This window comes from Lampris incognitus, chromosome 10 (assembly GCF_029633865.1).
Source record: "Lampris incognitus isolate fLamInc1 chromosome 10, fLamInc1.hap2, whole genome shotgun sequence".
NCBI classification, from domain to species: Eukaryota; Metazoa; Chordata; class Actinopteri; order Lampriformes; family Lampridae; genus Lampris; species Lampris incognitus.
This window is the reverse complement of record NC_079220.1, coordinates 44,449,217-44,464,590: the sequence shown is the minus strand read 5'-3', so window position 1 is coordinate 44,464,590 and position 15,374 is coordinate 44,449,217. Positions and strand designations below refer to the sequence as shown.

Genomic DNA, 15,374 nt, shown 5'->3' with positions numbered 1-15,374 from the left:
GTCGGATGTCAGCTGCGGGGGGGACGGTTTCCAGGAACGCCGCATTTCCTGCAGCAGCGCCGCTACCTCGGCTTTCAACTCCTTGATGTCAGCATTTAGGTCGGACTGCGTCGCGCCGGTGGCCGTCGATGTCGGGTTTGGCGCTCCCCCTTTACGCTCATCATCCCATGACACTCGGCGAATCCGCCCCTTAGCTTCGCTCTCCCTTCCAAGCGTTGCTCGATAGTCGTATTCTCGGGCTTCTACCTTCTTGAGGGCGTCTGCCAGGGTCTTAGGTTCGGAGCCCAGGACTTCGTAGGCGATGTTTTGGTTGCGCAGGCCTCGCAGGAACGCCTCGGCCGCGAACTCCTCCTGCAGTCCGACGTCGACCCCTGGATAGGCTAGCGTAACCAGCTTCCGTACTTCCTCTCCAAATTCAGACAGGCTAGTCTCCTTCCCCTGCCGAACCTCGCTCAGTTTACGGCGGGCAGTACTTTCGGGTATTTCTCGTCCGAAACGGCGCCGTAGCTGCTCCACCAGCTTGTCGTAGTCCTCGCGGATAGGAGTCGGTTGCGCCATAACGAATGACATAGCGCCTTCTCGCAGTCGCAGGTAGAGCATGTCCAGGCAGACTTCCTTGCTCCAATTCCGCTTCCGGGCCATCCTCTCAAACGGGCCAATAAAGGAGTCCCAGTCGCCCTTCCCATCGTAGGTAGCTAGCAGCTTCACTTCACTTTCGTGTCCTACTTCTCTCCTGTAGCTACTACTCCGGTCCCGACCGTTCCCTACCACTGGACTATTTGTTATGACGGATGGCGGCCCTCCGGTACCACCAGTAGGCGGCGCCGCGTCACCCCGGCTGGGCGTGCTCAGGAAATGGTGACTCCCTTCCGGAAATGCGTTCCGGGCTCTGGCGCTCCTACCACCCCGCTCCGCTGGAGTACTGGTGACAAGGGGTTTGGGATGGTGACTTCTGTTGCGGCCATCCGCTACTGGGCCGACATTCTCCATTCCCGGGGGCAAAGCATATTCACGGGGTCTCACATCCGGTCCGTCTGGACGGGGGACCAGTGGAGTAGTTAACTCCATGTCCTGCACCTCCAATGTTGTAATGCTATGACTGGCTCCATGGCCACTATCAAAGCCCTCCTGATAGCCATTGAATGGCTGCGGGGAACTAGGGAGTGGGTGGAGTCCCGTGCTCAATTGCTGCACAGCGGGAGGTTGGGGATGTGGCACAACTCGCCCGACAAGTACCCCTTTAAGCATGCACTTCACCTCCTCCATTGATTGTTCCTGCTTTTCTTGGTTAAGGAGGGACCGCTCAAACATTTGGGCTAGACGACACATCTGCTTTTCCATTTCGCTTTCCACAGCGCTATCCTCTCCCCCCCCTACAGCACCGTGCTCCACGTGCTCGATCTCCTCAGTAGGTTCCAACATCATCTAGATCACATGCAACGATGGCCTTGATAAAGTGTTACTGCACGTAATTAGCCGGTTGCTAGTTAGCAAGGACGCTAACGTAAATAGCAATAGCACCGCTATTCTGTATGGAGACAGAATGCAATCCAATATCCCACTTCTGACACCACTTGTCGCGGGACTGGGTTTAGATGTTCTTATATTAAGTAGTTGGAGGCTGGGAATTATGGTGCGACAACACAGTCTCTGGCGTTAATTAGCCGGGCTAGGCTACGGGTTTAGCAACCCACCTTGCACTGCTCCTGCAGTCTGCAGACGATGACGGACACTGGCTAGCCTGGCTGGGATGGTCTCACTCTGCAGACACTCGCACTGTCACTGGCTGCACACTCTGATCTCTCTCTGGGGGCTGGTAATCACTCTTACTGGTTCTATTATGGTCGTCGCTGGTTAGTCACTGTCTAGCGTCAGCTCAGTCGAGGTGTAGGAGTCAGGAATGTTACGTCTGATCGCTAACACGTTATGCTAAGCTAACACTGTGTGACAGTCTGTAAACCACTATAACAACTAACCCACGCTGTGCTGTGCAATGGATAACAATAGGCAGCACGCACGCATTCCTAAGTCTCTTCTCATTGGCTAACAGGGTCTCGCGTTACTTTAGTCAGACTGTCTGTCTGTCACTATCCGTCAGGGAGCTGTCCCGCAACAATAACTACAAAAGGAAGTTGGAGCAAAAACTCCCACAGAACAGCATGAGAGAGGTCTGGAGTGGTATGAAGACCATCACTGGTTTCAGGCTGACTGGCAGCAGAGGAGTGGAGGGCAGCTTGGACAGGGCCAATGAACTTAATGTGTTTTTTAACAGATTTGACAAAATGACCCCTCCCCGTCCCTCCGGTCTCATCTGTTGCCTGCCCTCACCAACCATCAACTTCATTGCCCCCTCCTCCTCCTTACACCCCCCCCCAGCCTCTAGTGGGGGCCCTACTCCCTCCCCCCCGGGTTCCTGGACTAATGGCCCTCTCCATTTTCTCTCTTCATAAACGTTGTGTCCAGATGAACTGATTCACCTTTCTGTGATTTTCTTTCCTGGATTATTGAGCATGGATAAAGACAAATGTCAATATTAACACCAGCATTGATGTTTTTCATCATCGTACAGTCATATTCAGTTTACAGCTAAAAAAAAACATGTGTGTTTAGTATCTCGTTAATGAGTCATCCTACAGTAGCCTCGCAAGACTTTGGTTAAGTGCAGTAACACTACAGCGTATTGGCCTAGAAAAAAATGATTGCTAATTGATCATTAAATATGAGTAAATAAAATTGTTTTTTAATCAAACCGTTAATTGTCGTGAATACCTTCCTTGTGCCGTTACTCAATTAACCCGTAACCTAGTTTCCATGTCATGTGACTCGTTTATTTGTTGTCTGACGTATCGTGTCATGTGAGTACGCGGAACTCGAGTCAAATTCGTCATCATGGCGGCGACAGCAAAATGAAGTGGGAAAGCTGCACCGTTTAAACAGCGCCACACGTTATTCCGTCACTTAGACCCTTGGAAAACGTTTTTAGAAAAAAAAAAAAAGGGTCGTCGTCATGGGCTCCGAATAAAGGCCGTAAGCAACGAAAACGGAGTTGGAGCTGCAGCAGAAAAAGGTTTAGTAGAAGCGTCGACCCTGACTCATCTTCCCAAGGTAAACAAAGCAACATGCTAATGCTAGCTAGCAAATTGTCATGTTTTACCACACAGTGCTACAGCAGACGATCGAACAGTGAATGCGAAAATTGAATGGACTCTCGACAAACTTACAACGCTGTCAATCGTTTACTGAGTAATTTGTGTGAAATAGGGGTATTTCTATATCTCTGGTTTGCGTCCTTGCCATAAGGTTTTGATTGATTAAAATTGAAAGTTTTGTTCAGTATAATTTAAATCACACACTGTATGGGATAAATTAACAAGTATTTTGAATCATTTGTGTTCCCCAGGTAAAAATAGTAAAAGTAGCTTTTATCCCCAGGGATAAAAGTAGCTGTTATACAGTCAGTCTTTAATGAGCACATTTTGTACATTAAAGTTCAATGAAATGCATTTTACATTAAGCGAAAGTGCACAGATAAAAACAGGTATTTCAGCAGGCCAGAACATCACAAACAGTAACTTGTCAACTCAGCCACCGCTGGTGCATCTCTATTTATTTATTGTTAGTTAGCTGTCTATGTGTCGCTAATTGTGCATTAGTAAATTATGCTGGGATATGGCAAGTGTATAAACAGATAAGTAGTGTCAGAATTGTGACTAGGACGGCTCATACACCGACCAAATTGAATTGCCTCAGATTTGTGATGCTGTAAGTGGGTGAGTCCAAGTTTGCCATCAAAGCTGTCAGGTTGCATTTTCTGAGGAGCATCCCACAAAGATTGGTCTTTTCTTTAAAAAAAAGAAAGAAAAAAGCACTGATTGACAGCACACATTGGCAAAAGTCTCATTCTGGCATATTAACACACAGACACATGTGCTCGGATACTCACATGACTGAGGTTTTGCTAGACCACAGGCTGAGACCAAGGCTATTCTTACTTCCTCTCATGCGCCTCTTTCAACAAAATGCAATATCCACCTCCCTTTAGTTGTTCCATTGCTTGCATTGGAACCAGTTGTAAAAGCCTTGACGTTCTCGTTCTTCAAGGCACTAAACTTGTTTTTAATGATAATTCAGTTCAGCTGTTCTTAAATTATATAATTGTCCACTGAATTGTGATGATCTTTGCATTTTATTCTAAATTTCCTCTTATTTGCTTTCACCTAGCTTTTTGCTGATTTGTGCCAGTTTTTGACGTATTATTTTCCTGTTTCCAGAATAAAGCCTGAGTACTTCTAAAATAGATCAAATCAAAAACTGCAAAAGATTTTTAAGTTGTAGTACGATGTACCATGAAGTTTATTCTAATCGCACAATTCAAGCAATATGGAAAAAAGCCCAGGAGATAGCCGCTTTGAAAATATGTGTAGGTCTTTTCAAATAAGGCAAAAGTGCACCAACAGAGCATAGTGATCTATTCTGTTGCCTACCAATACAGGGATCGCCGGTTCAAATCCCCTTGTTACCTCCGGCTTGGTCGGGCATCCCTACAGACACAATTGGCTGTGTCTGTGAGTGGGAAGCTGGATGTGGCCTGGTTGCTGCTCTAGCACCTCCTCTGGTCGGTCGGGGCACCTGTTCAGGGGGGAGGGGGAACTGGGGGGAATAGCGTGATCCTCCCACGCACTACGTCCCCCTGCCGAAACTCCTCACTGTCAGGTGAAATGAAGTGGCTGGTGACTCCACATGTATTGGAGCAGGTATGTGGTAGTCTGCAGCCCTCCCCAGATTGGCAGAGGGGGTGGAGCAGTGACTGGGATGGCTCGGAAGAGTGGGATAATTGGCCAAGTACAATTGGGGAGAAAAAAGGGGGGGGGAGTGCACAAACACTGGCATCATCCCTAATACTTGTGATAATGATGTCTGCTTATTCAGTGCATACATTCACTATTCACTAATACTGTAAATATTATACTACTTTAAAAATGTATATTGAGGGGGGCGCCCCGGCGGCTCACCTGGTAGATTGCGTACCACATAAAGCTGTGTCCTTACCCCAGCGGTCTGGGTTCAAATCTAGCCCAGGCCCTTTGCAGCATGTCATCCCCTCTCCCCTGCCTTTCCTGTCCCTTCTACTACAAATAAAGGTGGAAAATGCAAAAAAAAAAAAAAGTTAAAAAAAATGTATGATTTGAGGAGTTTTCCCGTAAGCATAGTGTTGATTGCAGTGCCATATCCACACTTTTATTTCATTTTCCTTCTGAAACATTGATTAACCCAAAAATAGCCTTAAACAAATCTATCACTGCTAGCCATGTTTAATAATGAAGTGTATTCCAAAAGGACCCCTGTACCATTTCAAGCTAATAGGTTAGAAAACCTCCTGCTGTCCTTTGCTGTGTGCTCCCTTTTCTCGTAGTGGTCACCATGTCTTTGGGAGAGCCCACCTCGGACTTGGCGCCCTTCTTCTCTGATGACAGTGAGGCGGAAGGCTCTGAGGAGCTTGGGGCTGGGTCTGGCCAGCACACGGAGGAAGAGCCAGCCAGCGGCGTGTCCGATGTCAGAGCAAAGCTGACTGTCACTATCCTCTGCTACATAAACCTGCTCAACTACATGGACAGGTTTACCGTGGCTGGTATGGCCAACAGGCCTCACTATTTGGAATTGATCCAGTTATTTTCCTGGGTTGCAGCGAGCCTGCTGTGCACATAGAAATTAATCAGACTCAAATGCTTAACTTCTGCCCTTATCGCACTCTGCCCAGGCCAAAACATTTTGCTGGATATTGACAAACGTATGATTAATATACACCGATCAGCCAAAACATTAAAACCCCATTCCTAATATTGTGTAGGTCCTCCTCGTGCCGCAGATACAGCTCTGATCCATCAAGGCATGGACTAAACAAGATCTGAGGGTGTCCTATGGTATCTGGCAGCAGCATTTTAGCAGCAGATCCTTTAAGTCCTGTAAGTTGTGAGGTGGGGCATCCATGGATCGGACTTGTTTTTCCAGCACATCCCACAGATGCTCGATTGGATTGAGATACGGGGAATTTCGAGGTCAATGCAACACCTTGAACTCTTTCATGTTCTTCAAACCAGTCCTGAATAATTTTTACAGTGTGGCAGGGTGCATTAGCCTGCTGAAAGAGGCCAGTGCCAACAGGGAATACCGTTGTCATGAAGGGGTGTACTTGGTCTGAAACAATGTTTAGGTAGGTGGTACGTATCAAAGTAATGTCCACATGAATGCCAGGACCCAAGGTTTCCCAGCATAACATTGCCCAGAGCATCACACTGCCTCCGCCAGCTTGCCTTCTTCCCATAGTGCATCTTGGTGCCATCTCTTCCCCAGGTAAACAACGCACACGCACCTGGCCGTCCACATGATGTAAAAGATCACGTGATTTATCAGACAAGACCACCTTCTTCCATTGCTCCACAGTCCAGTTCTTATGCTCACCTGCCCATTGTAGGCCCTTTCGACATTGGACAGGGGTCATCATGGGCACTGTGACGTGTCTGCAGCTACACAGCCCCATACACAGCAAGTTACGATGCCCTATGGCCTCTGACACCTATCTATCATAGCCAGCATTAACTTTTTCAGCAATTTGAGCTACAATAGCTCTTGTATGGGGTTGAACCAGGCGGGCTAGCCTTTGCTCCCCATGCACATCAATGAGTTTGGGTGCCCATGACCTTGTCGCCATTTCATTGGTTGTCCTTCCTTGGTTGTCCTTCCTTGGACCACTTTTGTTACTGACCACTGCATACTGGGAACACCCCACAAGACCTGTCTTTTTGGAGATGCTCTCACCTGGAGATGCTCTCGTCGTCTAGCCATCACAACTTGGCCCTTAGTCAAAGTTGCTCAGATCCTTATGCGTGCCCAATTTTCCTGCTTCCAACACATCAACTTCAATTTATCCCACCCCTTGCCAGGTGCCATTGTAATGAAATAATCAATGTTATTCACTTACCTGTGGTTTTTTTTGTTTTGGCTGATGAGTGTAAATAAGAGGCCTCTAAAGAGAAGGGAATCGGAAACTTTTCAAAAGCCTCCAACATTGTGATTAGTTTTTTTTTTTGTTGACAAAATTGTTGTTTTCTACCAAGTATCAGTCCAACCATGTCTTTTTCCAATAAGGCTTTAAAGTGCATGCAGTTCTGGTTCTGTGCCGTAAGTTTCATCACCCCCTCCTTCCCTAGGTGTCCTTCCTGACATTGAGAATTACTTTGGGATCAATGATGAGAAATCAGGCTTGCTTCAAACTGGTAAATAGACTTAACAAGAAACGCCAAATTATCTATTCTTATTTATCATTTATGCACTTTTATTGTCTGCATTCTCCTAACATTGTATCCCTAATAATGGCCAGTAGTCTGCTGAAATTATACTTTTACTCTAGTGGAGATAAAGTAACACACTTTCCCAGTTAAATACCTGAAATATGTTGTGCTCCATACTGTCTAGAAATGTTCTTGATGTGTTCAGGAACATCCAGGCATTTGTAGTAATGATAGTTTATTATGCCATTGATTCCTAATCATGTGTGACTCAGCCTTGTCTGCAGTTTTGTAAACAGAAAATTACTGAAAATTTCTCAATGTATTTTACTGTTGATGGAGGGCAACTGGTAACACTGATAGAAAGTTAATTCCCATTGCAGAATATTTTGGTAACCAAGCTGTTCTTGCATAACATAATTTTGGCACTGAATTTTTGAAGTTCAGTTCTCATATTAACTGCATGTTTATGTCCCTGCAGTTTTCATTTGCAGTTACATGATCTTGGCCCCCATCTTTGGTTACCTGGGTGACCGGTACAACAGGAAGCTGATCATGAGCATTGGCATCAGTTTCTGGTCCCTTGTGACTCTTGCCAGCTCTTACACACCAAAAGACGTGAGTAAATTGTTGGCTCCCTCCCTTGTGCCAAACTTTGTCCTTGTCTGAAACAGAAGATGTTATGCAGAAGAAGAAGAAGAGTTTTGCTCTTCCACTCTGGGGCTTGCAGCCGATCAGCTCTGCTTTTTTTGTTTTATATTTATTTGTAAAACACTTTTTCAAGAAAATATACTTGACAAAATTATTACAAACATTATCAGTACACAGAGATCCTCAATACACAAAATCAACAGTAGAAAAAAAAAGACTGAAGAGAGGAAGAAAAAGTAATTACATATAAAATGATAAGTCAATTACCACATGATGCTAATTCTGTTACTCTAAGAAGCTGTTCCAGAGCTGGTTAGGATAGGAAAAAGCTCGGTTACTTTAAGATTAGACTTTTGAACATTTAAGAGGGCCCCGCCTGGTAATCTGCACTGGCTCCTAGAAAGTTGAGATGTTTGTGTTTCTAGCCTAAGACCAAAGAAACAAATTAAAAGCAGTCCTAAAAACTCACAGTTAACTCATGTCATACTGCTGGATTGAGGTATTTTGAATCTGGTTGCTCCAAGCAGCTGCATTTTGCACAGCCAGGAGACTAGAAGGAGACATTTAATTGATTCCAGCATAAAACGTCACAATAGTCTTGATAAGAAGAGGTAAAAACATTACTGACATTTTCCATATTATGAAATGATAGAAATGGCGTGGTGGTAGATGGTCTAAGTTACTTTCGGTATTGAAATAAAAGATGTCATTTGAGGTAAATGTCTTAACAATGTCTTAAGTCCAGGCTTTGGAAGTCATAGCAAGTTAATAACCCGTCTTTGTTATTCTGTTTTTCTCAAAAGCATTTCTGGGTGTTGCTGTTGACGCGAGGCCTGGTTGGGGTTGGGGAGGCCAGTTATTCCACCATCGCACCCACCATTATTGCTGACTTGTATGTCAAGGAGAAACGGACGCGTATGCTCTCCTTCTTCTATTTTGCCATTCCAGTGGGCAGGTGAGAATACTACATGGAAACGGAGAAGCACCAGTGCCCCTTTTTTTCCCCCCTGCCAGTACTTTGTTATATAGTTGGCAACCACAATAGTTTGCTTTTGTGGTCTTGGTGCCGGTTGCCAGCAGCGGTTTGTTTGTTTGTAGCTCTGTTTACTTTTACTGAGGTTTGTTTATTTGTGGCTCTGCTTACTTTTAACAATTTTTAACAACTCCTTCAGACCCAACCTTTGGATTATTTTAATTGATTTTATGGTTTGCCTACTTTATGGACTTTTACCCAATCATTGATTGCTGCACTGACTGCCTGCACTCCTGGTGAGAACCATGTGGACTCAACCCTCAGCTGACGGTGCTAATAGAGCTAAATTTATTTTCTGTGAACATCTTTCAACCAGTTTAATATTACTATGCCTTGTGAGAACTGCCTAAAAGCAACAAATGACTACTTCAGTATGCTGGCGCACATTGGCTGCCGCTGCTTCTCTCGATAATTTAAAATGATCTTTTTTTGGGGTGGGGGGGGCTTTTTCCCCCTTTTTCATCCCAGTTGTACTTGGCAAATTATCTCACTCTTCTGTGCTGTCCCGGTCGCTGCTCCACCCCCTCTGCCGATCCCGGGAGGGCCGCAGACTACCACATGCCTCCTCCGATACATGTGGAGTCACCAGCCGCTTCTTTTCACCTAACAGTGAGGAGTTTCACCAGGGGGATGTTGCACGTGGGAGGATCATGCTATTCCCCCCAGTTCCCCTCCCCCCCGAACAGGCGCCCTGACCGACCAGAGGAGGCACTTGTGCAGCGCCCAGGACACATACCCACATCCAGCTTCCCACCCACAGACTCGGCCAATTGTGTCTGTAGGGACGTCCGACCAAGCCGGAGGTAACGCGGACTTGAGCCGGTGGTCCCCGTGTTGGTAGGCAATGGAATAGACTGCTATGTTACCCAGACACCCTAAATTATCTTTACTTGTTAGTATTGCTCGTTGTTATTTAAATTTTTGGATTGTACTCATTTATTTATTATTTTTACCTTCTGCTGTTTGCTCAGTCAGCTTGCTGAGTGGTGAAGATTATTTTAAGACCCGTTTGTTTTTCTGTGGACTCCACCAATTCATTCAATCATTCTGTTTTCAAACATTTCAACAAAAACATGGCCTTGTGTGAGAACTGTAATCTGGTTTACTTGTGGCTGCAGGGCAACATCCACCGGCTGGAGAATAAAATCCGGGAAAAGGAAAAGTTGATTGATAGTTTACTATTGGTCGCCTTTGCCCAGCCCAAGCATATCTTGTATATGCAGACATCCCTTGCTCTATCACCCTCCTTCTGGCTATCACAGGCTGCGGTCTAGGACTCTGCTGACACTGTTCCATGGCTGGCATCCATCAGTGCTAGAGCCGCTGCCGAACCTGGTACCCAAGTTGAGAGCCCAGTAGCTGTGGAGAATGGACTATCCAAAGTGCATGAAGCTGATGTGATGGTCTCGAACATCAACACTGCAGTGGGAGCCGTGGAACTGTGTGCTGTCCTTTCATCGGCGCCAGTCCCAGCCAGGTGCCAAGTGGGCTCGAACGGGAGCCAAACCGAAGACCTCGGTTCTTGCCTCCACACCCTATTGGACCAACCTGCGGTCGCAACCATCCTGGTCTGAGGTGGTTAGTGGCAGCAGGAGCTGCTGAGACACATCACAACCATGTCAGGATCTGTCAAAACTGCTATGCAGTTCTGCCCATTGAGGCTCCGGCCCAACCATCAGATGCTGCTAGGTCCCGCTTGTACTGGACCTGGCTGCAACACCTTAGATACTGCTGTCTCCCCTCTTCCACCTGTGGACGTTGCTCAAAAGTTTCGTCAGTCCAGCACAGGAAAACAGAGCAAATTACCCCTTCCAGTTGTCAAGTCCTCCGCCTCCTCTTGCCACAGGTTGCTGAAGGAGGCCGTGATCAGGAGAGGCTTTGGAGGTCTCATTCATCTGGAGACGGCAGGAAATCCCTCTGCTAAGAACACTGCCGCCTCCTCATTGCAGCAGTCCCCGGCTACGACCAGCCATCCTCAGTCAGTGAATGCGGGGCACACTGTGGATGCTGAACGTTCTCTGTGTTGTCCTGACAGAGCCCATCCTGCACCCCCTCGACTGCTTTTCTCCCCCTCGACACTGATTGTTGGTGATTCTGTAACTAGGAGCAAGTGTTTCTGTAATGCAGTCACACTGTTTCCCTGGTGCCACAGCCTCTGACATATTAAAAAAGCTCCAGGGTTTACTGCCATTACTCCCGTCCTCCATTAGGAGAGTAATAGTTCACGTGGGAACAAATAACATCGCTCTGAAACAGTCCGGGTTGACCAAATCTGAATTTGAACTTCTTTTTAATTTCCTAAAGTATTATGGAAAGTCTGTTTTTATCTCAGGTCCCATTCCCACAGTTGGCTGCAGTATTGGTTGTTTCAGCAGACTCCTTAGCTTTCACAACTGGCTTCAGTCCGCTTGTAGGGCTCATGATGTGGGTTTTATTGACAATTTTAATCGACCCATTGTCACTTTTTTAAAGAGAGACAGAATTGGCGGCACGGTGGCGCAGTGGTTAGCGTGGTTGCCTCACAGCAAGAAGGTCCTGGGTTCAAGCCCCGGGGTAGTACAACCTTGGGGGTCATCCCGGGTCGTCCTCTGTGTGGAGTTTGCATGTTCTCCCCATGTTTCTGTGGGTTTCCTCTGGGAGCTCCGGTTTCCTCCGACAGTCCAAAGACATGTAGGTCAGGTGAATTGGCCATACTAAATTGTCCCTAGGTATGAATGAATGTGTGTGTGTGTGTGTGTGTGTGTCTGTCTCAGCCCTGTGATGGCCTGGCGGCTTGCCCAGAATGTCTCCCCGCCTGCTGCTGGAATAGGCTCCAGCATCCCCGCGACCCTGAGAGCAGGATAAGCGGTTAAGATAATGGATGGATCGATGGACGGAATTCACCCAAACAATTGGGCTCATGTATGCTAGCCGCTAACATACAGCATGCGGTGCAGTCCACTTCATTTGACTGACTGTTTATACTACACTCACCCCCTGGAATCTCCCTCCTCTTTTCCAGTTTCATCTCAGCCCACTGTTTCCAGTGCTTGCCCTCGCTACTGTCCTCCCCTTGCATTAACACCTTCGCCGGTTCATCTCCCTATTCAGACAGTTGTTACAGATAGGGCCTCCCCCCGGTGAGACGTTCCGCTATGTGTGGCGGATCAGACTCGGTACCTGCAACAGCAGTGGGTCAGCGCCCTTTAGGATGGTGCTGATAAATGCTTGCTCCGTTGCGAATAAATCCTTCATATTGAACAATTCATTCATTTCAAAAGGCTTGGATTTCCTGTTTCTGACCAAGACTTGGCAGAGGAGCATGGAATATGGCCCCCTAATCGAACTGGGCCCACTGGATTGCACTTTTATCAGCACTCCCAGGACCTCAGGCCGGGGTGGAAAACTCGCTGTGGTTTTCAGGAACTGCTTCTCAAGTCAGATGGTGAGCACTGGGGCTTTCCGCTCATTTGAACTGCAGATGACCAAAGTTGGTTGTTCAAATCCATTTTATTGTATTTTAATTTACCGACCCCCTGGTTCTAATAGTTCTTTTGTCTGAATTCAGTGATTTTTTTTTTTGTCTATCATCAGGTTGGACAGAGTTATTATGGTTGATGATTTTACTATTACTCTTTTACTATGTCGATGGCAATGCTTATAGCTTTGCTGCTGACTTTCTAAATGTCACTGAGTCATTTATTTAATTTTATTCAATGCACGTCTGGTCCCACACACATTAGGGGTCATACTTTGGACCTTGTTTTTATGCTTGGTTTAAATATTTATTCTATTTGCTCTGAGGAGCTATATGTTACTATGTTTTGTTCAACTTGTCTTTTAATTTAGATTCTGTGCCCAGTAAACGTGTAAATTGTTCTTGCACCTTAAATCACTTCTCAGCTGAGAAGTTTTCTGCAGCTTTTGACCCAAGTGCAGTGTTGTAGTCTTACACTGACATTGACTTTCTGGTCGTCTCATTTAATACACATTGCTCCTCTGTTTTGGATAAAATGACTTCCAGTAAAATGAGACTTTTTCCTTCATTCATCCCCCTCGTTAAATGACACTATTCATTGTTTCTGGCCTAAATGTCAGAGGGTAGAGCAGGGGTCTCAAACTCAACTTACCTGGGGGCCGCTGGAGGTAGAGTTTGGGTGAGGCTGGGCCACAAGTATTCCAAAAAAAAAAGTACAACCGATCCAATGTTCTCAATCTTTTTTCTTTTTTTATTTATATATACAGGTGATCAAAACAAGACAGGTAACAGTAGAAGTGCAGGAACAAAAACGAACAGTGTGAGACAAAAAGGGGACACCAGGTTCTGTTATGACAAGATGGAATACTAATAAGCTAATAAGCTAAAAAAAAAACAAAACAAAACAAAAACAAACAAGCTATCAAATAAGCTCATTGACCTGCAGTGCAGGTCAATGAGCTCCATTTGAAGCACAGGAGGGGCATCTTGCACATCAAAGGAGAAGGGGTCAGCAAAAATTTGAAAAGTGGTTCTGTGTGTCTTGAACTCTGCAAACCTGTGATCAAATTGCTCCTGTAGCTTCACAATGGCATCAGCATACTTCTCACCACTGAATGGTGTGCCTGTATCCATGAGTGCCTTGCATGCTGGGAAATGGCAGAGGTTTGTCTGAGAGAGCTGGGCTTTCCATAACACAAGTTTTGTGGAGAATGATCTCACGTTGTCATAGGCAGCACTGACAAGCTACCCCTGGTTTTGTAATTTCTTGTTGAGTACATTCAGCTCATGTGTGATGTCAACAAGGAAAGCTAAGTCCATGAGCCATTTGGGATCACTTAGCACAGGAACAGCCATCCCAGCCTTCTCCATGAAGGCTTTCACTTCTGCTCTCAACTCAAAAAACCTCTTCAAGACGTTTCCCCTGCTGAGCCAACGTACCTCAGTGAAGTAGAGCACATCCTCATATGCTGACTCTATTTCCTCCAAAAAGGCGCGGAACTCCCGGTGCTTTAAACCCCTGGATCTGATATGGTTGATGCATTTCGCAACGACAGACATCACATTGTCAAACTTCAGGCATTTGCCGCAAAGGGCCTGCTGATGGATAATGGAGTGCAGAGCAATGGCCTCCTCCACACCCTCCTCTTCCAGTTTTTTTTGAACAAGTGCCACCACTCCATTTCTCCTCCCTGTCATTGATGGCGCTCCGTCGGTTGTTATTCCAGCAAACCTCTTCCATGGCAAACCTGCATCCACAATGGCATCACACAGCTGGCGGAATATCTCCTGAGAGGTGGTCTGGCCATGCATTGGAATCACTGTGAGCAACTCCTCCATCACTTCAAAACTGTCGTCAACACCACGGACATAAATTGCGAGCTGCGCAGTGTCAATGATGTCTGTGCTCTCATCAAGAGCGACTGAGTATGCACAGAAACGTTTGGCTTTCTCACGCAGTTGATCATATATGTTACCTGACAGGTCAGAAATGCGCTCTGCCACTGTGTTGGCTGAAAGGCTGATGTTGCTAAACTGACCCTTCTTTTCCGGACAGACTATACTTGCAGCCTGTAACATGCACTTTTTAACAAACTCCCCTTCTTTGAATGGCTTTCCCGACTTAGCAATTATCTCACTCACCACGTAGCTAGCTTCGACTGCTGCATCATTATCTTTGCTAGCTTTCTTGAAGAAATCTTGTCGCTTCAGTAAACATGTTTTAAGATTGGCGACCCGTTTCTCTCTCTCATCTCCCTGGTATTTTGTATACTCATCAGCATGTCTAGTTGAGTAATGACGTCTGATGTTGTATTCCTTGTGCACCGTAACTTTCTCGGTGCATATAAGACACGTCGGGCTGCCTCTGCTCAACAAAAAAATATGCCGTCTCCCACTTTTCCTGAAATCGTCTGTGCTCGTAACCAACTTTTCTCTTCACGGCAGGTTTTTAGAAAGACATAACTGGGGCTTGCTGACAGGATATATTTTCCTTCCACTTGGTGTCGCTCCGGAATCAAGTTTCAACCGTTGCTAATTCGCGCTGCCCATTATGGTGCGTTCAAGTTGTGCTCGGAAGTCGGACTTTCTGAGCTCCGAGTTGGACATTTCAACCGGAAGTCTGAAATCCGAGTCGTTCCAATTTGCAACTTCCAACGTAATGGGAATGCACCATGGCTTGACAACAAACGCGACACCGGAAGCTGTCATGAGCCTGCGCTATGGTAGCTCATAAGTGAAAAATAAAAGCCCAGGGCAAGCGTGGGCCGCACTAACACTAAACTTTGATGTCAAGTAGGAGGCCACAAAATAACATCCTGCCCACGGGCCGCGAGTTTGAGACCCATGGGGCAGAGCAAATGTGGAAATCCACCAAGCTCCATGTTCTCTGTCTCCATTACAAAGACCTTTTTAACGGATTTTAACAACATGGTGACGGATGCGAGGG

At 46.2% G+C, this 15,374-nt stretch overlaps 1 protein-coding gene across 1 annotated transcript in view; it reads left to right on the top strand.

The window, feature by feature from the left end:
- Positions 1-2,857: 2,857 nt before the first annotated feature.
- spns1 (SPNS lysolipid transporter 1, lysophospholipid) overlaps positions 2,858-15,374 on the top strand; it is a 76,430-nt gene continuing 63,913 nt past the window's right edge. Inside the window, exons 1-5 of the mRNA XM_056287360.1 lie at positions 2,858-3,105; positions 5,414-5,629; positions 7,209-7,274; positions 7,768-7,904; positions 8,741-8,892. Coding sequence (XP_056143335.1) covers positions 5,422-5,629; positions 7,209-7,274; positions 7,768-7,904; positions 8,741-8,892 — 563 coding nt within the window. The 5' untranslated portion in view covers positions 2,858-3,105; positions 5,414-5,421. The remainder of the gene's footprint in view (positions 3,106-5,413; positions 5,630-7,208; positions 7,275-7,767; positions 7,905-8,740; positions 8,893-15,374) is intronic.